This window comes from Chaetomium strumarium, assembly GCF_033439665.1.
Source record: "Chaetomium strumarium strain CBS 333.67 chromosome Unknown B0T15scaffold_2, whole genome shotgun sequence".
In the NCBI taxonomy this organism is placed as follows: domain Eukaryota; kingdom Fungi; phylum Ascomycota; class Sordariomycetes; order Sordariales; family Chaetomiaceae; genus Chaetomium; species Chaetomium strumarium.
In genome coordinates, this window is record NW_026944430.1 from 4,567,214 (window position 1) to 4,587,008 (window position 19,795).

Here is a 19,795-nt window from a genome sequence, read left to right on the forward strand (position 1 = left end):
GCTCAGTTTTATAGCGGCCTAGATCTCCTTGTTTTCCGATTACCATTGCCCACGAGATCGTCGGTAAGTTGCCTCTCTGCCATTGTTGCACGACTTCCACTCGGGATCACGAGGATAGAAACGGCTAGTTGCTGCGTCGGGTCAGGGACGGCAATGAGCCTGGTCATTGAAGTCGCAAGCAAAATGCAGCGAACATCTTGACCCGCCATGCTATCGCCATTTCAAGCAGAGTTTCAGGATTCATGCTGGTCCGGAAGCCGTTGTGTCATGTGACAGTTTGGTAGTGCATTCAGTGCCGCCGCCTTCCCAGGCAGTCAGGGTCAGGTCAACGAAATTCAGGTTGAGCTTCCCCTCAGAATTTCCAATCCCGGGAAGCGGCAGCAGTGCGCGGTGGCGTTGGCGATCAACCTTATCAGACCTGGTGATAGCCAGACAGGGTCAGCCACATTACCTGAAGGAAAGAGCTCCCCACGGGCAGGCTGGTTTGCACCTCCCTGGCAAGGCGCATAGGACTCGGGACCTTCAAGCACGGCCCCAGTTGGGCCTCCTCTTCGGTCAACGAGCATAGTCAACTGGAATCTTCTTGCGCGACCTTGAGCAGTTTTCTGCTGGCATCTCAAGGAATATGTGTCGAAACACGTCAGAGGTGCAGCATTATTCACCCGTAACACGACGGCGCGGGTGCGTGCGACTAAGGCACTCTGATATTCGTATCAACTTAAACTCAAGTACAATTACGGGTTACTCTGCCGGCTGTCCTCCCTCAGATGCACATGAAGACCTCGAGTCAACTCATCGGCTGACAACCCCCAAACTCCCCACGAGAACGGCGTCTCCTCACCTGCTTCTTGTGGAACTGTTCTCGACTTCCGCACACCAAGCCTTGGCGTCCTGATGCTTCAATGTAGACCTTTGGCGAGGCTGGGATCGACCGAACAGCGCCATGCTCGGCGGGCATATAAGTAGGTAAGTAGCCGTGCCATGGTTCGAAACTTGGAAGCCTTCTTGCAGCCGTGTTCCTTGGCGCTGCTGCAAGATGCTCTTTTCATATGGAATCCCAGGAAGCCTTGGACCACCAGCGGTTGCCGACCCCCACCTAAAGGCCCCTCGCCACGGCCTCTTCTCGACTCTCTATGCATGAGAACTACTAGAAAAGAGCTCGACGTCGGCATTGCTGATGGCCCTGAGTTGCGATTGCTTGTCGAGTGGGTACTTGGCGTTAGATTTGGCATCAGGAGTTGCGGGCTTACTTTGTTACATCTGTTCCACCAAAAGATCGCCTTTCTCAGACCCATCTGCTCACCGATAATGCTGCTTCGGAGGCGCTCTGCCGAGACATTGTCGGTTCTCCGCAGTGTCACATCTGCCGCTAAGACGTCATTGAACTATTCCATGGCCGCGACACCGCATCACTGACCACTCTATGTTAGTATCGTGGTATCTCAGGGTAAGCTTTGGTGCGCAGGATAGTTCGGATATCCTTATTGATATGGGTGCCACGTGCCCTGCTAAGGTGTCACGATTGCTGGATCCGAGATAATTTCTTGCAGTTCGGATGCGCCACTTGAAGCCCACAGCAATGAACGTTATCCAGTTCGCTCAGAGAAGTACCTGCCCGTCATAGCTGAGGGGTTGGCCAGCTCCCAAGGACTTTCTTGTCCAAGCTTCTGCCTCCTTGAGCAGAGATAAAGCACAACCAAGATACACAATACCGGACGGCTTGAGTCACTGAGGATTCCGACAAAACGAAGCATTGTGTTGTGTTGAAACGCCGCCCGCTTCCCGTCAGCTGCAGTGAAGCCATGGCCGATAATCTGATTGATCATTGGAAGCTGGAGGGTAGTACAAAGCTGCGCCTAGGCAAATAGTACCCGGTCTGCTCTCGGGTGTAAGCCATCGAGAAAGTCGTCCAGTGAACATCAGGCCATCTGCAAGACGGACCTAATATGCGTGATATTGTGGCTCTTGCGGACTTCTCCGCCGTGCTACGGAGCAATCCTCTGGCGCAATTCACCGGGCATCCAGGACTTCGGCGTTCTTGCGGACCTACAACCACTCAGGAGCACAACATGTCCCATCACTGGCTCCATCGAGCTTTAAGCCATGCCCGGCGGCTCGAATTGATTCCTGAAAGTGGTGTCCGGCTGGATTAGAAGCCGGCTCAGGAGTTTGGGAGTCTAGGGCGGCCAGTTCTCAAGCTCTGCTTCTGAGGTTGGTCGTCTCTGTTTTGTTTTAAGACGTCTGTTGTCGGCATTGCTTCGGTCCTCTTGACACCTAACCACACTGACATGATGAGTAAGTAAACAAAGCCCATTTAGAGATCGGTCGTCGGGATGTATGAATGACAATGATGTTCCCTGACGTCTCATAGGACTCAAACTGAAGGTTTCTAAAAGGCTTGGTTCATCTGGTGAAAATCAGCATGTGTCTTCCTAGTTTGTAATGGAGAATCGTACAAGGATCTGTAGAAAGCTCGATTTGTGTGAATCTGCCCCTCTCTTCCCCAACAGTTGGCCCAGCAACGGCTCGAAGACATTTGGGGATAGCGAGTCCGGCGGCATTCATCAAGGGGGATTTGCGGTTGCGGGAACACGCAACGATGTCTCCCGGCTGATTACAGGAATAGCGTTGTCCGACACTACTACATCTTTGCCAAAGCTGTTGGGACCAACCTATCCTCAATATCTTAGAACTCGAAGCTACACCCGGAAGTAGTTATCCCCGACTGCCGCCCCGCCACTTCTCGAGAGAAAGCCTCGGCACCGAAGGAAATTCTAGAACGTTGAGGTTTGACATAGGAGACACAACAGCATCGAGCACACTACGAGGACTCGACGCCGAATTGGTGTCGAGTCGAGGACCAAGCTGTGGCGAGAAGACTCATTCCAAATACCCCCCCAATCATCATGAATATCGGACCCGCAAAGCGCAACTTTGCCACGGAATCACCGGATCCGAGATATCGATACTAATCTCTCGGTCGTCCGGAGAATTCGTGCGTAGAGAAGCAAAGAGGCATAAATCCGGGGTCTCTTCTATGTCGTCAGTCCATTACTTTGCAAATGTCAACGTCCTCGTCCGGGATTGTTATGAGCCGCACGAGCCCCGGACCGTTGGGGTCGTGCAGACGCCTCCGTTGCACAGATTCAGGGGCGCGGCTTGCAGATGAAACAGCAACTACGTCGATGAAGACTCTGCCGGGCTATGCCATCGAGCCTCGCTCATGTTCCTTTTGTTAACCTGCCACTTTGGAGCCATAACGGTTGGATAAATTGGTCAATAAGAATTGGGTGGGACAGATGGCATGTTAGCAGTGCTTCCACTTAGACGCTTGCTCTCTGCATGTCACATAGGAGGTAGCCGTGCCTCGCCTTCCGCTGCGCCGTACTCAAATCCTGTTCAAACAGACCGTCGTCGGGTACATACGGGAGGTAGGGAGGTACCCCAAAACGAGCGAGACATGGCTCTACTTTACCTACAGCCGCAAAACAAGCCACGCGATAGTAGGTTCCAACTTCCAACACTGCAGTGCTTTGAACCGTCGCCACCCCGCAGAGGGGGTCCGACTGTTTGGACGGACTGCTCATGGCCGACACAAGCCAGGTCGTCGGCACCGAGAGCTATTTTCTGAGACCGAAGCCACTTGAGCCGGGGTCCTGTGTTCCAACTCTCCATGTCGGGAAGGGAAAGCGCAGGCAGCGTTGGAGATGTACAATATGCCTGCAAGCGCACCTTTTGTAAGGTATCGGCCCCGTCCATCCATACGTGCTGCCTCTCCTGCGGCTTGTTCTCCTTCGCGTCTACCTCCCGCTTCGAATTGCAAAGCAACACTTTGTCTTTCGTTATCTTGCAGCCCCTGAGATGGCCGGGAGAAGAGAAAACACCCTCCCCGCCTATAAAGCCATCCGAAGCAGGATCGGTGATGCAGCATGATGGCCCGATACCTCACGCCACCTCAACGGGTGCCGGATATTGCATCTTGTTCTCCTTGCCTTAGACTCGTGCCGCCACCCGTCAACGGTCCGAGATCTGCCGCACGATGCAGGGTCCCATCGGAAAGGGGGGTTATCAGGGATGAGACGGATGGTTCCGAAGCAAGATGGATGGCGGGGGCCCGGTGGCACTGGAGGCGTGACGGAAGCCCGACGGTGTTGAGTCATCGGCGACAGCCTAGCTGCCGCGCGTCTTGGTTCCCTCCTTATCCCCACATCCTACCTTCGGAAGCAGACAAACCATTCCATGCGGCGCACTACAGCGACGCCCGACCAAGCTCCGGGTCTTTCAAATCCCTGGGTATAAAGCCACCTGTTCTCCCCCTCATAACCTGGGTCAGACCTCTCCCCTTGTAGGACATACCTCCAGGACATCACCCACCTTCGACCCCGAGGGGGGAATTCGATAACAGAGGCCGACGACTGAATCACCATACCATACCGGAAAAGTGGGATGTTGGGTGGGAGAGGGGTGAGGAAACTGATCATGACTGAGGGGGAAGGAAGGGTCTAACACCACCACAACTCTGAGGCCTAACAATGGGAGGATCGAGGCGCCGGGGGATGGGAAGAAGGCACGATCACTGCCACGAGACGGAACGAGACGGACAGCGACGATAGTGACCCGGTCCAGACACCCCCCGCTCTACCTTCACTCCCCTGCCCGACCGAGATATACCAGGCCATACCGAGACAATTGGTGTGTGATGTTGGCGTGGCCGTACGGAAGATGCATGAAGGAGGGTCGACATCCTTGCCACAATGAGTACTGGGTGGTAGTGCGCTTGTTCAGGGGTAAGGAGAGCCAGAGGCGCCATAAGAGGTGGAAACCCTGGCGAGGAATAAGACAAGGCGCAGCTTGCTGGGCGTAACTCGAGTTCGTTCGGATGCCGAGACATGGAGGGAGCTTCGGAAGGGGTTGGATCGTCCTCGATGGCAAGGGGCCGCTCAGACTCGGACGTTCGGCGCAGTGGCTCTCTGAATTGACGCTCATCGATAACAACGTGGCGACGACGAAGCGGTAGCCGGTTTCACGGTGACTTTGCGTCCCTTTTCCAACTTGTGCATGACGACTCCGGACCGTGAAGAAGTGGCGAGTCTTATTTCACTCGTGAGAGGGGGGCGGGGAATTCTCACTTTACGAAGCTCGAGGAGACACACTACAGTCGGCGATCTCAACAGAAACACCGGAGGGGAAAGTGTTTACTTCCGGAGCACTTCGGGTGAGCCTGCGCGAGTCCTTGAGGGGAAGCATCCCGATGCATCGAAGCGAGGGACCTACGGCCTAGGACGATCTCATACCACCATCCTGAGAGGCGGCATCCGTGAGACTGGAATATCAAGAGCAGAACCATGCTTGAATCAAGATTGAACTGGCTGACGGAGAGCTCCGGCATCAGCATATAACACCGCCTGCAGAGCCATCAAGGAGACGTCTATTACTCACCAGAATATGGTCGACTGAGCGTAGTAATAAGAAAGAGAGCCACACGCGTTTTCTTGACGCCATTCTCGAAGGGTTCGAAGACAAGGAGGGTCATTCGAACATTACCTGGGTTCGTGCAAGGACGGTGAGTCGTCTGGCCATGGGCGGTGACGAAGGCAGGACCACTAACGTGTCGGCTGCTGAGAGATGTGTGTAAAGAGAACATTGAATCAGCCCCCCCCATTTCTGTCCCAGCAAGGGCGAATGTTAAAGGGTTAGGGTTGTTTGTTAGCACCATGCACGGGCCATCGCTGAGCTCCGATCGTTTCCCGGAATCCCAGCAGTCAGCACAGCAGCAGTTAGGTAACATTGGCAGCTGTTCGTCTTCATTTGGTGCGACTAAATAAAAGTCAGCTGCTTGCAACTCTCCCAAAACAGGGCGATGTCCGCGTCAGCTTAGCTTCACATCGCGTTCCTTCTTTGAATGCTGCCAAAACATCGCCAAGATGAAGCCCGTCATTGCTGTCCCCGCAACGCTATTGCTCGTATATCGGGCTTGGTCCAAAAAGTCTCTAACACCCGCCGGTCTCCTCGCCGCGACCCTCACAGCCATCGCTCATGCCGTCCATCCTTGGAATCTGCCATTTGTCCTGCTCGTTGTCTTCTTTCTGGCTGGGACGCGGGCAACGCACGTAAGCTTCGCCCCTTCTCATCTGACCGCTTCGTTCACTCGTGGCTAATGCCATCTGCAGGTTAAGGAGAATGTCAAGGCCAATCTCACACTCAAGGCCGGCGGCACATCCGGCGGCGAGGGTCCTCGCAACCACATCCAGGTTCTTGCCAACTCGCTCACCGCGTCTATTCTTTCCCTCCTCCACGCCTACCAACTGCGGTCACGTCAACAGTCCTTGCTAGCGTCACCCGGTGGCGACAGCGCGGCCGGCAGCCTCTGCTTCGCCTGGGGCGGTGACCTCCTGGTGATTGGCATCATTGCGAACTATGCCTGCGTCGCCGCCGACACGTTGAGTTCCGAGCTTGGCATCCTGGCGAAGGGCCAGCCGCGGCTGATCACCAGCCTCACGCTGCGGAAAGTGCCGCGTGGCACTAATGGCGGTGTCACGCTGACGGGCCTGGTTGCGGGGCTACTTGGAAGTATCATCATCGTCACCGCGGCGATGCTGTTCCTCCCGGTCTGCACCGACGAGACGGCTAGCAGGCTAGGCGGAGGCGCGCCGTGGACGACGGAGCAGCGGCGCACGCTGATCATTGGCTTGACACTTTGGGGCTTGCTGGGCAGTATTGTGGACAGCATCCTCGGCGGCCTGTTCCAGCGCAGCGTCAAGGACGCACGCAGCGGCAAGATCGTAGAAGGCGAGGGCGGCGTGCGCGTGCTCGTGTCTGCCGGCCCGGCCACTCAAAGGCCCGAGCGTGAAAAGGACACCGGAGCCGATGTCAAGGCCGCGCTGCTGCATGGAGAGGGCGAGTCTGCAGTGGCAGAAACCGATGCGGTCTCCGGACCGACCGAGAAAGGAGGGCGTCCAAACAGGTACGACGCGCACAACAAGCACCGAAGGCCGAGCTTTGGGGACGAGAAGCCGTCACGGGTGGTCGAAAGCGGGTGGGACTTGCTTGACAACAACGAAGTCAATTTTTTGATGGCCTCTGGCATGAGCATCGGTGCCATGGCCGTGGCTTCGTGGTATTGGCAGGTTCCGCTGTCGTCGGTGGTCCCGATGGCCAAAGGCCTGTAGTATTTGCAGCCCCATGGAAAATGGTGTTCCAGAAGTTTCTTGTCGTTCTACTAGTACTACCTAAGGTACGTAGGGTAGGTACGGTACCTACATATGCCCGGACTTTTTCTGGATTGAAATGCCACGCAAACAATAGTCAAAAACGAGGCGTTCGTTGTTGGACAAACTTGTCTGCAGTATCCGTATTCCGCTGTAGTGGTTTCGGTACAACACATCCATCCCAACTTCTCTATGCAGAATATCAACGGTTCCTCCAGATAAAAGCAGAGCTACGAATTCCACGACTTCGAGCGGTTTCCAGCGTGGAGTAGCGAAGTGATGCCGGCTTGTCCCCGTCTCTACATAGGTACCTAGGTATGCCCTCGCGAGTACAGACGATACCTTGGCAGGGATCTGCTTGGCCTATTGCGTGGTGGGGCCTGCAAGAACGCCCCTCGTTCGGCAACTTCCCACCTCCCATCCAAACTGTACACTAACGTTACCAGCAGCGAGCGAGATGCTGTGCCGTTCCTAAACGAAGTGGGCAAATGTGGACACCTGCTTCTTGACATCTACTCCACACCTTAGACGAGGCCAAGGTGGTAAGTTGCTACCTTAGCTTGCGGGTTCGGCAAGCGATGGCGCTGGCATACGACGACGACGAGCTGGCCATCTCCCTGTCTCCATCGCAGATCCGGCGCAACAGGCGGGAGGGGCAGCAGCCGTCGCAGCAGCACCCGCAGTCGCAGTCGCAGTCGCAATCGTCGCAGTCGCAATCGCAATCGCAGTCCATCGACAGCATCATGTCGTCGGCCGACCGGAATGCGCATGCACCGCCTATCGCCCAAAATGCCCCGCTCCGCGAGAAGACGCGGACCGAGCAGCGGATCGGCGCCTACAACATCGTCAAGACACTGGGCGAGGGCAGCTTCGGCAAGGTCAAGCTGGCCGTGCATCGCGGCACCGGCCAGCAGGTGGCCCTCAAGATCATCTCGCGCAAGAACCTCATCAGCCGCGACATGCAGGGCCGCGTCGAGCGCGAGATCGAGTACCTCCAGCTGCTCCGCCATCCGCACATCATCAAGCTGTAAGCTGCACCTGTCTCGGACTCCTTTTGTTTTCTCTCATGATGAGCCCCCCCCGCTAACCTGTGGCCGCACCTCCGCGCGCACATACAGTTACACCGTCATCAAGACCCCGACCGAGATTATCATGGTGCTCGAATATGCTGGCGGCGAACTCTTCGACTACATTGTCCAACACGGCAAGATGCAAGAGGACGAGGCCCGTCGATTCTTCCAGCAGATGCTGTGCGCCGTCGAATACTGCCACCGTCACAAGATAGTTCACCGCGACCTCAAACCCGAGAACCTTCTCCTTGACGACAACCTGAACGTGAAGATTGCCGACTTTGGCCTGAGCAACATCATGACCGACGGCAACTTCCTCAAGACCAGCTGCGGCTCGCCCAACTATGCCGCGCCCGAGGTCATCGGCGGCAAACTGTACGCGGGGCCCGAGGTGGATGTTTGGAGTTGCGGCGTCATCCTCTACGTCCTGCTCGTCGGCCGGCTTCCCTTCGACCATGAGCACATACCCACCCTCTTCGCGAAGATTGCCCGTGGAAGCTACATGGTGCCGACCTGGATGAGCCCCGGAGCTGCCAACCTTATCAAGAAGATGCTCGTCGTCAACCCTGTGCAGCGCGCCACCATCGAAGAGATTCGCCAGGATCCCTGGTTTCTCAAAGACCTGCCGACGTACCTTCACCCGCCTGTCGAGGAGTTCCTCAACACGGGCGTCGATCCAAATAAGGCCATCAAGGTCAGCGACATCGCCCCGCATGCGCCACCGCAGGAGCAGGAGAAGCTGCACAACGAGGTCACGGAAAAAATCAGCAAAACGATGGGCTATGGCAAGCGGGACGTCGAAGAGGCTCTCGAGGCCGACGAGCCGTCTGCCATTAAGGACGCCTACATGATCGTTCGCGAGAACAAGCTCATGCAGAGCAACCAACTGGCGGGCCTCGCCCCCGAAGACCCCGCTACGCCCAGCCCCATGCTGGACCCAAACATGTCGTCAGCCCGATCTGTCGCCTCCACTAGCACTGGCACGTCAGCACGGCCACCGTACGTGAGCAAAGTCGGCATTCTTCCAAGCAGTCTGACCGTGTACCACAAGGCGTTCATGGAGCGCGAGAAAGCTAGGGCCGAGGGCATCGAGGTTCCGGATGCGCCGCTGGTGGCACCTGAGCCTGCCGGACAGCCTCGAAGCCAGGCGGAGCAAGAGGAGACGCTCCGGAGACTCAAACCTCATTCGCGCAGCTTTGTCCGTATCGACGACCTGAGCCGCCCGCAAGGACTTACCCCTGTCAACCCGCCCAAGAAGAACAAGCCGGTCAGGTGGCAGTTTGGTATCCGCTCCAGGAATGCGCCGTGGGAAGCGCTCCTATGCATCTACAAGTCGCTCCATAAGCTTGGGGCCACGTGGATCGTGGATGAGGACTACGATGCGGCCAATGGTGACGACGATGGCAACGACGGCTACCGTGGCGGACGACATTCGCGCAACCCGAGTTCTTCTTCGGCCGTGGATCCTGTGTCGTTGTACAAGCTTCCAGCGGACCCCTGGCATATCAACATCCGTTGGAATACCGAGAGTCTGTCAGCCCCTATTGATCCATTTCTTGCGGTGTAGGCTGACATATAAGTGTCCTTAGAACTCCAAAAGCACTCGGTCGCCTCAGGTCTCAGTGAAACCGGGGTCAGCACCCATGTCACGCGCGATGGCGGCGACTTCCAAGTGGTCGCGATGCGCATGGAGATACAGATATACGAGATGGAGCATGGCGTCTACCTGGTCGATTTCAAGGTGGACGGCTACGAGACACCCGAGGGCAAACTCCTCGAGGACAAGGAGGTCACCAGCCCGTTCCCATTCCTCGACATGGCCGCCAAGCTTATCATGCAGTTGGCCGACGCGGATTAGGAGTCCGGGAAGAATAGGCCAGCGAGTTTGCTTGATAAGATGTTGCGGCAGCCAGAAACAGCCGGTTCATCAACGCCCTCGACCTAAAATGCAATTGTCAACCGAGTCGGTCGGCCGGCAAGGAACAGGCGACAAGGCGAGGAAAGACGTGGAAGAAGAAGATCTTAGGTGCCAGAGAAGAAGAGGAAGTTGTGGTTGGGGGTAGCGCGTTATCCAGGCGAGCGTAAGAAGCCTTCTCGGCCACGCTCGACTCGTGCCGCGTGCTTGGAGAGATTGGCTGTGCGGACCCCCGCCCCCAGAAAGGGAACAGAGTCTCGCGGGAAGGGGCCAGAGCGGGCATGAGAATGGGGGATATTGGGCCCATTAAGCTTCTTAACAGGCCGAAAGGATGGAACCTGTCCCTTTCTGGAGGAAGCGGCCGGTGCCGGAAAAATATCCCGTCTCACTGTGCCGGCACATAGCTGGGGCAACTTAAAAAGGCCCGTATTTGACCAAGGTTCCCTTCCTCGCGCCGTCCCACTGCTCGAGCCATACTTTGTGTGTCGCACCAGTCGATCCTCAGTACAGCTGTGTCAAGTACTGATCGATCTAGGTATTCCGAAGCAGAGAAGGAAGGACAAGGGGAAGGAGCTGCCGTGCGGGTATGGGGGGCATCATCGTATGGTCCAAGTCGGCCAAGGGACGTCCATTAGACACAGCAAACCTACCTATCTTGAGCGAGAGCAATCCCAGGCGTGTGGGCCCTTGTACCCTGAGCATGCACATGCACATCATATATACACACCGACAAACACACTGCTTAGATGTTTATTCGGTATTCAGAGGAGAGATCAAGACACGCTCCACTTCATTCACTACCAAGACGTTGGACAACAAAAAGACAGAGAGAGAGGGAAAAGTTGGTATTAACGGCCCCAAGTAAGTAAGTAAAAAAGGACTACCTGAATTAATCCAATCACGCCTGCAAGGCCATCTCTTCCCTAGCAGCATGCGACCCCTTCTTCCAGCTCTGCATCGGGTCCGCCTTGCCTCCCAGGGCCTTCTCGTCTCCGGGCTTGCCCCAGCCGCCGCCGCCGGGGGTGCAGACGATGATGCGGTCGCCGGGCTTCATGGGTGCGCTGTTCTTGGCGCCGAGGTTGATGAAGCGTTCCTCGTACTCGGCATCTTCTTCTTCGTCTTTTTCTTCCCCTTCCTCATCATGATTATTATTTTTATTCTCATTGTCCCTCTGCTGCTGCTGCTGCTGCTGCAACCGCCGCAGACTAGTCTCCCAGCTGGCCTTCTTCACCTTCCTCACCCACAGGTTCAGGCCGCACTGGCCGGGCTCACCGCCGGCCATGCCGTAGGGCCGGTACACGCGGCGCTCGCTCAGGATGGACACCTGCACGGGAATGCGGAACTCGATGTCGCGCACGACGCCGTCGCCGCCGCGGTGCTGCCCCCTCCCGCCGGACCCCTTCCGGATGGAGAACTCGCGCAGCAGGACCGGGTAGCGGCGCTCAAACACCTCCGAGTCGGTGATGCGCGTGTTGGTCATGTGCACGTGCACGCCGTCAGTGCCCTCCCAGGTGGGGCCCGCGCCGCTGCCGCCGGCGATGGTCTCGTAGTAGCCGAAGCCGCGCACGGCCTGCTGCCCGGCCACGTTGCCGCCGAAGCCGAAGGTCAGGTTGTTGCAGTCGCCCTGGCTGGCGGCGCACGCCTCGAAGGCCCGGAAGATGACGTCGGTCACGCGCTGCGACGTGAGCACGTTGCCGCCCACCACGGCGGCGTTGTCCGACGGCGACAGCAGCGACTGCGGCGGGATCTTGACCGTGATCGGCTTGAGGCATCCCTGGTTGAGCGGGATGTCCTCCGAGATCATGCAGCGCAGCGCGTAGATGACGGCCGAGTACGAGATGGCCTCGGGCGCGTTGATGTTGCCGTACACCTCGGGCCCCGTGCCGGCAAAGTCGAAGACGGCCTCGCCCCGGGCCGGGTCGATGGTGATCTTCAGCCGGATCGGGCTGCCGTCGTCCATGAAGTCCTCGGCCGATAGGTCCCGGCCCTGGAAGCGGGCGTGGACGGTGCGCAGCAGGCTGCGCACCTGCTGCTCGGCGTTGTTCTGGATGGCCGCCATGTAGAACTGCACCGTGTCCTCGCCGTACTCGGCGATGAGGCCCTCGATCAGCGAGATGCCCTTCTGGTTGGCCGACACCTGCGCGCGCAGGTCGTTGATGTTGTCGGCGAGGCAGCGCGTGCCGCTGCAGCCCGGGTGCTTGGCCGGCTCCCGGTAGAAGAGCTCGACGACGCGCTCCTCGTTGAACCGGCCCTCGCTGACGAGCTTCTCGCTCTTGATGGCGGCGCCCTCCTGGTACAGCTCCCGCGAGTGCGGCGGCATGCTACCCGCCGTGATGCCGCCGATGTCTGCGTGGTGGGCGCGCGATGCGGCATAGAACAAGATCTTGTCGCCGGCCTCGTTGAACGCCGGCATCAGGAGCGTCACGTCGGGCAGGTGGGTGCCGCCGTAGGATGGGTGGTTGGAGATGATCACGTCGCCTTTCTTCAGCTTGCCCTTCCAGATCTCGGCCTGTCGCCGCACACACGTCGACATCGAGCCCAGGTGCACGGGCAAGTGCGGTGCGTTGGCGACGAGACCGCCCGTGGCGTCGAAAATGGCGCACGAGAAGTCGAGGCGTTCCTTGACGTTGGTGCTGACGCTGGTCTTCTGGAGCGCCCGGCCCATCTGCTCGGCAATGGCCATGAACCGGTGCCCGAAGATGCTGAGCATGATGGGGTCTACCTCTGCTTCGCGGTCCCCGGATATCTTGGAGTACCTGGCAACGATGTCGTCAGAGTAAGAAGGAAAAGAGAGAAAAAAAAAAAAGAAAAAGAAAAAAAGAAAAAGTACGAAAAAAGAAAAGAACTGTGCATACCTGTCTTTCTCCGCCTCGGGCAGGTCAATCACAACGTGCGTCTCCAGCACCACAGCCGTGGCATTGGGCGTGACAACGATCGTCTGCGTCCCGTCCGCCAGCATGGCCGGACCCTGGACCACCTCGCCCACCGACAGATCGCCGAGCTTATAGATCGGGGTGTCCAGACGCCCGCCGTCAAAGTAGACCTTGGAGACCCGGTGCGTCTTCTCGGCGGCGACACCCTTCCGCGTGACGGTCTTCAGCTGCTCGTCCACGCTCTTCTCGCCGTAGCGGAAGCTCTTGCCGATGCCGCGGACCCGCACATCGTCCACAATGATGTCCCTGTCGTCCAGCGTGAAGCCAAACTCGTAGCGGTGGTGCTGCACAAAGGCCGTGCCGAAGTCCCAGCCGCCGTCGGCGGGCTTGACGATCATGAGCGCCGACTCGGTGCCGCGGTAGCGCATGTTGAGATACTCCTCAAAGACAATCTCGCCGTCGGCGAAGCCCTGGTCGCGCAGGGCCTGGCGCGACTTGGCCTTGAGGCCGTCCATCTTGCGCTGCAGCTGCTCGACCACGTCGCCCTGGCCGGTCCAGACGGCCGACTCGGGTTCCTGCCGCTCGTCGACCACGTCGGCCAGGGCCATGCCGTAGGCCGAGAGCACCGACGAGTAGCGGTGCACCAGGATCTGCCGGATGCCCAGCGCCTCGGCAATGGCCACGGCGTGCTGCCCGCCGGCGCCGCCAAACGTGGCCAGGCGGTGCTTGGACGTGTCGTGGCCCTTGGCCTCGGTGATGCTCCGGATCGGCCGCGTCATGGCCTCGTTGGCAACCGTCAGGAAGCCATAGGCCACCTCGTCTACGTCCATCTTCCGGCCCGTCTCGCGCTCGATCTGGTCGGCGAGTTCCTGCAGCACCCTCCGGCTTGCTTCCGGGTCCAGGCCCTCGTCCTCGTTCTTGCCGAAGATCTTGGGGAAGAACTCCGGCAGCAGCCTGCCCAGGAACAGGTTGGCGTCGGTGACGGTGGCCGGGCCGCCCTTGCGGTAGCACGCCGGGCCGGGATGGGCGCCCGCAGACTCGGGTCCCACGACAAACAAGCCGTTGCGGAAGAAGAGCATCGACCCGCCGCCGGCCGCGACCGTGTTGATGTCCAGCTGCGGAGACTGAATGGTCACGCCGGCCGTCGTGGTCTCGAAGGTGTGGTCGTAGCGGCCCTCGCCGTAGCGCGAAACATCGGTGCTGGTGCCGCCCATGTCGAAGCCGATCACGGGGATCTTGGTCCTCTCGTCGTACGAAGTGATGGCATATCCGACCACGCCGCCCGCCGGCCCGGACAGGATCGCCCTCAGCCCCGTGAACTTGTCAACGTCGACCAGCCCTCCGTCGCTCTGCATGAACTCGCACCGTGCCCCCTTGCCACCACTTGGCCCCTGCTGCTGCTTCACGCTCTTGGTGCCCAGGCCGCCCTCGAAGCCCTGCTGGAAGCCCGAGATGTACCGCTTGATGGCCGGCGTGAGGTAGGCGTCGGCACACACCGACGTCGCGCGCGGCACCAGCTTGATCATGGGCATGAGCTCGTGGCTCAGCGAGACATGGCGGAAGCCCATCTCGCGCGCCACCTCGCCCACCAGCGCCTCGTGGTCCGGGAACGTGTACGCGTGCATCAGACACACGGCGATGCTCCGGATGCCGCTCTCGTACACCCGCCGCAGCTGCTCGCGCACCTTCTCCCTCTCCGGCCGCCGCAGCACCCGCACCGCCTCCCCGGACAGGCCCATCACCAGGTCCGCCGTCCGCGCCTCGGCCGTGCCGGCCTTGACATCCACGCGCGTCACCCTGCGCTCCGGATCCTCCGCGTAGTCTTCCAGCGTGACCCGCTCGTCGATCTCCACCACGCTCGAGTACAGCACGTCGGGCTTGCGGATGGCCAGGTCAAAGATGCGCGGCCGCGACTGGTTGCCGATGACGAGACAGTCGCCGAAGCCCTTGGTCACCACCAGCACGATCTTCTCGCCCTTCCTCTCCAGCAGCGCGTTCGTGGCCACCGTGGTGCCCATGCGGATCGAGTCGATGCGGCTGGTGTCGAGCGCCTGCCCGCGCGGGATCTCCTTCCGCAGGAAGTGCGACATGATGCGCCGGATGCCCTCGAGCGGCGCATCGCTGTAGTTGGCCGGGTCCTCCGACAGCAGCTTGATGATGATGTCCTCGCCCTGGTAGTTGCCCACGCAGTCGGTGAAGGTGCCGCCGCGGTCGATGGCAATGCGGATGCCCCGCTCAGGCTCGGCCTTGGGCGCGTCGGTCATGGTTGGTGGTTATGGTGGTGAGATGAGAGGATGGTGTGTGTGAGATGAAAGAGAAGACGTAAGGGATAAGGGGAGGAGGTTTGCCAAAAACAAGAAAAAGAAAGAGAGGGGGAAAGGAGTTGATTACCCCTGACGACCTTCAATACGTCAAATCAAGTACGCAATATTCTTCTGTCAAGCCAAGGAAGGGCAGAGAGATGAATGGTATCCCTCAGCGGAACCATAAAGGATGGTTGATGTAAATAAATGGAATGGGCAAGTACTAGTAGCTTAATAAGTAAAGGAGGGGATCCGTAGAGGGGTAGTGAAGAAGGCTCCAGTCACTATTGCAATCACACAGAGCCAAACAGCAACGACAAGAGGGGGAAACAGACGCCTTATCTATATGTGATAATGGAAAGTCTCCGGCATTCACACCCGGAATAACAGTTCGTCTCAACAGTCAGTGACAGCCCGCGGATCCCCGGATTTCGTCATGTTGTAACCACTGCAGGAAGAAGCTCCGGCGCCGGCCCCCCGGCAGCCCCGCGTGCCCCGCACTCAAGCAGCTCGGCTTGAAGCGGCCGATCGCGTTGCCGAACCATGCCACCCACCATTAGAGCCTTGCCTCGCAGGATTCATGGAGAGATGGATGTCGGCTGACGCATTGGTTTATTGGAGCTGTCCATTTTGGGAAGTTTGTTGATCCAGTTGGGTTTGTGAGTGAGTTTCTGCTACGTACGGGACCCGAGATCGGAGAGAGCACCCCCAACCCGTTACCCCACGGGCCGTCGTATCGAAGCACCCTTTTTCTTCGACACAACCCCTGCCCCAACCCGAATAGGAAGGGGAAGACAGTCCCAAACAAACACATCCCACTACTACGGAGGACCTTGTTCTATGGTGGATTTACAGATTCCGGACAAAAGATGAACAATGACATCTCCTTTGATAACTCCGCCGAGCTAGTCGCTGACGGCAAATAGGTCCATGACCCCAGTCCACGCCCCCTTGGCCCGCTCTTCCCAGTACCCGTCCTTGCCGCCCTTCAGCCGCCACACCTCTTCGCCATCCTGGCCCGTGGCCGCTTTCACGAACCACCGCGGCTTGTACTCCTCCCCCCTCTCCTCCATCTCCCTCCTCCTCTGCCGCTGCGCCTCCTCGAGCTTGACCTTCCACTCCTCCGCCTGGTCCAGCTCTCCGCGCTCGGCCAGCCGCTGGTCGGGCCGCAGACGGCAGTCCGTCGGCGGCAGCTTGCCTTTCTCGATCGCCGTGATCTCGTTCAGGCTCGCGGCAAAGGTAGTCAGCCCGTACGTGTTCGCCGCGTTCTCCACCAGACTGCCCACCCGCCAGATCTGGTGCCCGCCCGGCATCGCCTTCAGCTCGCCCGTCCAGGTGCCCATCAGGGACACCCCGGCGTGCGCGCCGTCGGGGCCAAACACCTCCACCTGCACCTCCTCCCCGCGCCCGCCAAACATGCCCTTCGACGAGCGGAACTCGATCGTGGCCTTGGCGCCCGTGCTGTCGTTGGACACGTGCATCGACCCGACCGGCTCGACATACTTCTCGCCCATGACCACGTTGCGCAGGAACACGGTGGCCGTCGTCCAGCTGTAGTGCTCCTCGCCGCCGTCCGGCAGCCGCAGGCTGACCCGCACGCGCCCGTCCGTCGTCAGCTCGGCGCTCTTGCCCCAGAACCGCTGCGCCGGCGAGGGCGACTGCGCAAACGACCAGTGCGCGCTGTCGGCCTGCATCGCCAGCCGGACGGGCCGGTGCGTGACCTTCTCGACGAGCAGCCGGAATCCGCCCGGTACCTCGGCCTCGGACCGCACGAGCTCGTACGTCTCGCCCAGCAAGGGGTTGAAGGGCTTGCGGATCGCCCGTTCTTTGGCGCGCCCATTGCTGAAGTGCGAGACGGCGAAGGCGGCGACGCGGAGGAGGCGCTGCTGCGGCTGGCTCTGCTGCGCTGCCGCGTCCAGGAGCTGCGCGTACTCCAGCTGCTCGGCCATGCGCTGGAGCAGCGAGATCGGCTCGTTGGCCGAGACGGGCATCGAGATGGTGCTGAGGTCTTTGCCCACGTTCTTCCGTACAAAGGCGATCAGGCTCGGCGGAGGGACCTTGGCGGGCGGGATGGTCTTGCGCCGGGGGACGACGTCGGTGATGGGCAGCGGTGCTAGTGATTTGGGTTTGGTAGGGAAGAGATTGCCGATGCCATCCGTAGTGTGCGTAATTTCCTCGTCCTCCGCCGACGAGACAGAGGAGGATTCGTGTATATCCACCTCCTCGGCGTCCGAAGCCGGCATGTCTTCTTCGCTCTGGTGGTTGATCATCACGACCTGGTTCTGGGAGCTGCCCGGTTCGCCAGCCTCGGCGTCAAAGAACTCCTCAACAGTCGAGGTGGTCGACTCGAGGCTCGACCGCGGCGGAGCAGACGTTGTGACCGGTATCCGCCTTCGTTTGCTGGAGCTGAGGAGAGTCGAAAACTCGACGACCACCAAATCGAGGTCTTTCAGCAAAGCCGCGCAGTTGTCGTACGTGTCCCGGTCCTCCTGGACAATGCCTTGTGACGGAGAGCCGTTGGGAGCGGATGTTGGCGTGCTTTGCGCTGGAACGGCCAGGGATGCGCTGGCAGCGGTTTGGAACGACTGCGGTGTTTGCGGAGATGAGGTGCTCGTTTTCCGCTTCCAGAACGGCCGCTTGTCTGGTTGCGGCGTGAAGTAGCCATCCGAGTCCTCAGGGACCGTAGGTGTCTTTGGCGAGAGATAGTTCCCATGGTTGCTGCCGTTGCTAGGAGCCTGCTTATGAGCAGCCATATCCTTCACCAGACGTCGGAGGGCGTCTCTGGTTCCTACTATCCTGCTAACCAGGGCCTCGACCTGCTGCCATTCCCTATCTTCCTCCTGCGTATTGCGGGACGCCGTCACCGCAGGCTGCGTCGCTCCTCCTTCCTGAATCCCGCGCGCCGGCTCGTCCACGGCGCTTTCCAGCCCACGGGCAATCTTGCTGGCTCGCTCCAATGCCCGCGCCCAGTCTGTGAACTCCTTTGCGTTAGGAGCCCTCAGGTGCCACACCTCTGCACCGGAGTCGATTGTTATCTCGCGACGCCGCTCATCCGCCGCAATGGCGGCTAAGCTCAGAGGGATGGCGCCCCGGAGCGCCGACGAGTTTCTGTCATGGTAGTACGAGAGGGTGCAGGTCGTATAGTCGAGCGAGAAGAAGCGTCGCGCATAGCCTTGGCCCTTCTTGCGCCTCCTCTTTAGCAGAACACCGACGTGGTACGAACTCGGCCCCCCTCCGTCGCTCCTTCCAGCGGTCGACATGGCGCGCCCGGCTGCATTGTGGCTGTGAAAGCTATCCACAGATTCAGACGTGACGGCGCCGAGGTGGGGGCTGTTGTTGTGCTTTCCCAAGCTGGACCGGCTAGCACTGGCGGCCGGGCCGGCCTGGAGATTGGGGAGGTGGCGCGCCGTCTGGGGAGGGTTGCCGGTGGGGTACGTCAGCAGGACGAAGGTGGCTGTTTTGGACGTCTGCTTCGAAAAGGTATTGTCGAAAACCAGGCCGAACATGCCGCCCTGGGTGACATCGTATGTCCCCACCGAGACCTTGTCAGCCTCGCATTTGCCGTGCCATTTTATCGGTATGAAGCCCTTCTTCGCAAGCTGTTCCTGGGCTGTGCTGCCGTCTCTCTTGGCGAAAAGGCCGGCTTTCGTCTCCGCGACGCCGTCTGTTTGCTGTTCAAAACCACCTACTTCGTCGGGATGGGAGGAAAGGTTCGTAGCCCCGGTCCCCGGGTGCTTCACGATGGCGAAGTTTCTAGAACGAGACACAGCAAATGTCAGCTTTCTCGCTCGAAGTGAAACAGTATCCGAAAGCCAGCGCGGGTTGGGCAGAGTAGCCGGATTACATTGACTTCTTGTGCGGCTGCACGCTCCACGAAATCGTGTGTCCAGCATCGACCTTAACCCATCGCACAATGTAGGCCTGTGTCGAGTTGCGGAGGCGTAGTTAGCGATTGCTGGGTGGTCGAGACGCACGCACCTAACGCAACGGGAGTTGGGGGAAACCGTACCTTGCTATGGATTTCCAATTGTTCAATGCCTGCCATGGTGCGCTTCTGCGCCCGCGGGTGATGTCGCGCGGGAGAGGGCTATAGGTCGGAAGTGATTCAGGGGCCAAGTGTTGACGTCAGTTTCACCGGAAACTCCTAAGGTCGGTGCGGAGATGCTTGCTGCAGTGCAATCTCCACTGTCGTCCAAACTTAAGTTGGCGGTAAGTCTACGTGTGGGCGCATGTGTAGTGGTAATAAAGCGCGCGAGTTTGTCAGATGTGTTCAGATCGGATCGGATTGTACGGAAGGGCGGCGTGGAGACTCGTGTAACGTAAAGCCTCGGTGGGGCATACCAGCCTCTTCGGCATTAGGCTCCTCATATCTGGTCAATGACACTCTCCACCATGCCTTAATCTGGTAAGGCGATCTGGACCTGGC

At 59.1% G+C, this 19,795-nt stretch overlaps 3 protein-coding genes across 3 annotated transcripts; 2 read left to right on the forward strand and 1 right to left on the reverse strand.

Moving 5' to 3' along the window:
• Window positions 1-5,924: 5,924 nt before the first annotated feature.
• B0T15DRAFT_390484 (integral membrane protein DUF92-domain-containing protein) lies at window positions 5,925-7,169 on the forward strand (the record flags this gene model as incomplete). The annotated part of the gene is made up of 2 exons (XM_062864539.1): window positions 5,925-6,110; window positions 6,171-7,169. 2 exons carry the CDS (start codon window positions 5,925-5,927, stop codon window positions 7,167-7,169), a joined length of 1,185 nt encoding a protein of 394 aa, XP_062724938.1.
• A 442-nt stretch (window positions 7,170-7,611) lies between these two features.
• B0T15DRAFT_131845 (kinase-like domain-containing protein) lies at window positions 7,612-10,241 on the forward strand. The gene is made up of 3 exons (XM_062861753.1): window positions 7,612-8,235; window positions 8,327-9,807; window positions 9,868-10,241. The coding sequence occupies exons 1-3, from the start codon at window positions 7,787-7,789 to the stop codon at window positions 10,134-10,136; spliced, it is 2,199 nt and encodes a 732-aa protein (XP_062724939.1). The 5' UTR covers window positions 7,612-7,786; the 3' UTR covers window positions 10,137-10,241.
• An 850-nt stretch (window positions 10,242-11,091) lies between these two features.
• Window positions 11,092-19,662, reverse strand: B0T15DRAFT_566048 (putative oxysterol binding protein; the record flags this gene model as incomplete). The annotated part of the gene is made up of 14 exons (XM_062870685.1): window positions 19,379-19,662; window positions 19,214-19,290; window positions 16,305-19,122; window positions 14,798-15,312; window positions 14,701-14,758; window positions 14,563-14,661; window positions 14,448-14,526; window positions 14,341-14,405; window positions 14,050-14,310; window positions 13,363-14,007; window positions 13,123-13,329; window positions 13,049-13,089; window positions 12,619-12,949; window positions 11,092-12,588 (listed from the first exon to the last, which is right to left on the reverse strand). Exons 1-14 carry the CDS (start codon window positions 19,412-19,414, stop codon window positions 11,092-11,094), a joined length of 6,729 nt encoding a protein of 2,242 aa, XP_062724940.1. The 5' UTR covers window positions 19,415-19,662.
• Window positions 19,663-19,795: the final 133 nt, after the last annotated feature.

What these genes read in the sequence shown, in the direction of transcription:
- B0T15DRAFT_131845 (XM_062861753.1), top strand. Translation starts at nt 7,787, where the DNA reads ATGGCGCTGGCATACGACGACGACGAGCTGGCCATCTCCCTGTCTCCA. An exon ending in CATCCGCACATCATCAAGCT is followed by an intron (nt 8,236 to 8,326) that starts GTAAGCTGCACC and finishes GCGCACATACAG; the next exon opens with TTACACCGTCATCAAGACCC. An exon ending in CATCCGTTGGAATACCGAGA is followed by an intron (nt 9,808 to 9,867) that starts GTCTGTCAGCCC and finishes AAGTGTCCTTAG; the next exon opens with AACTCCAAAAGCACTCGGTC.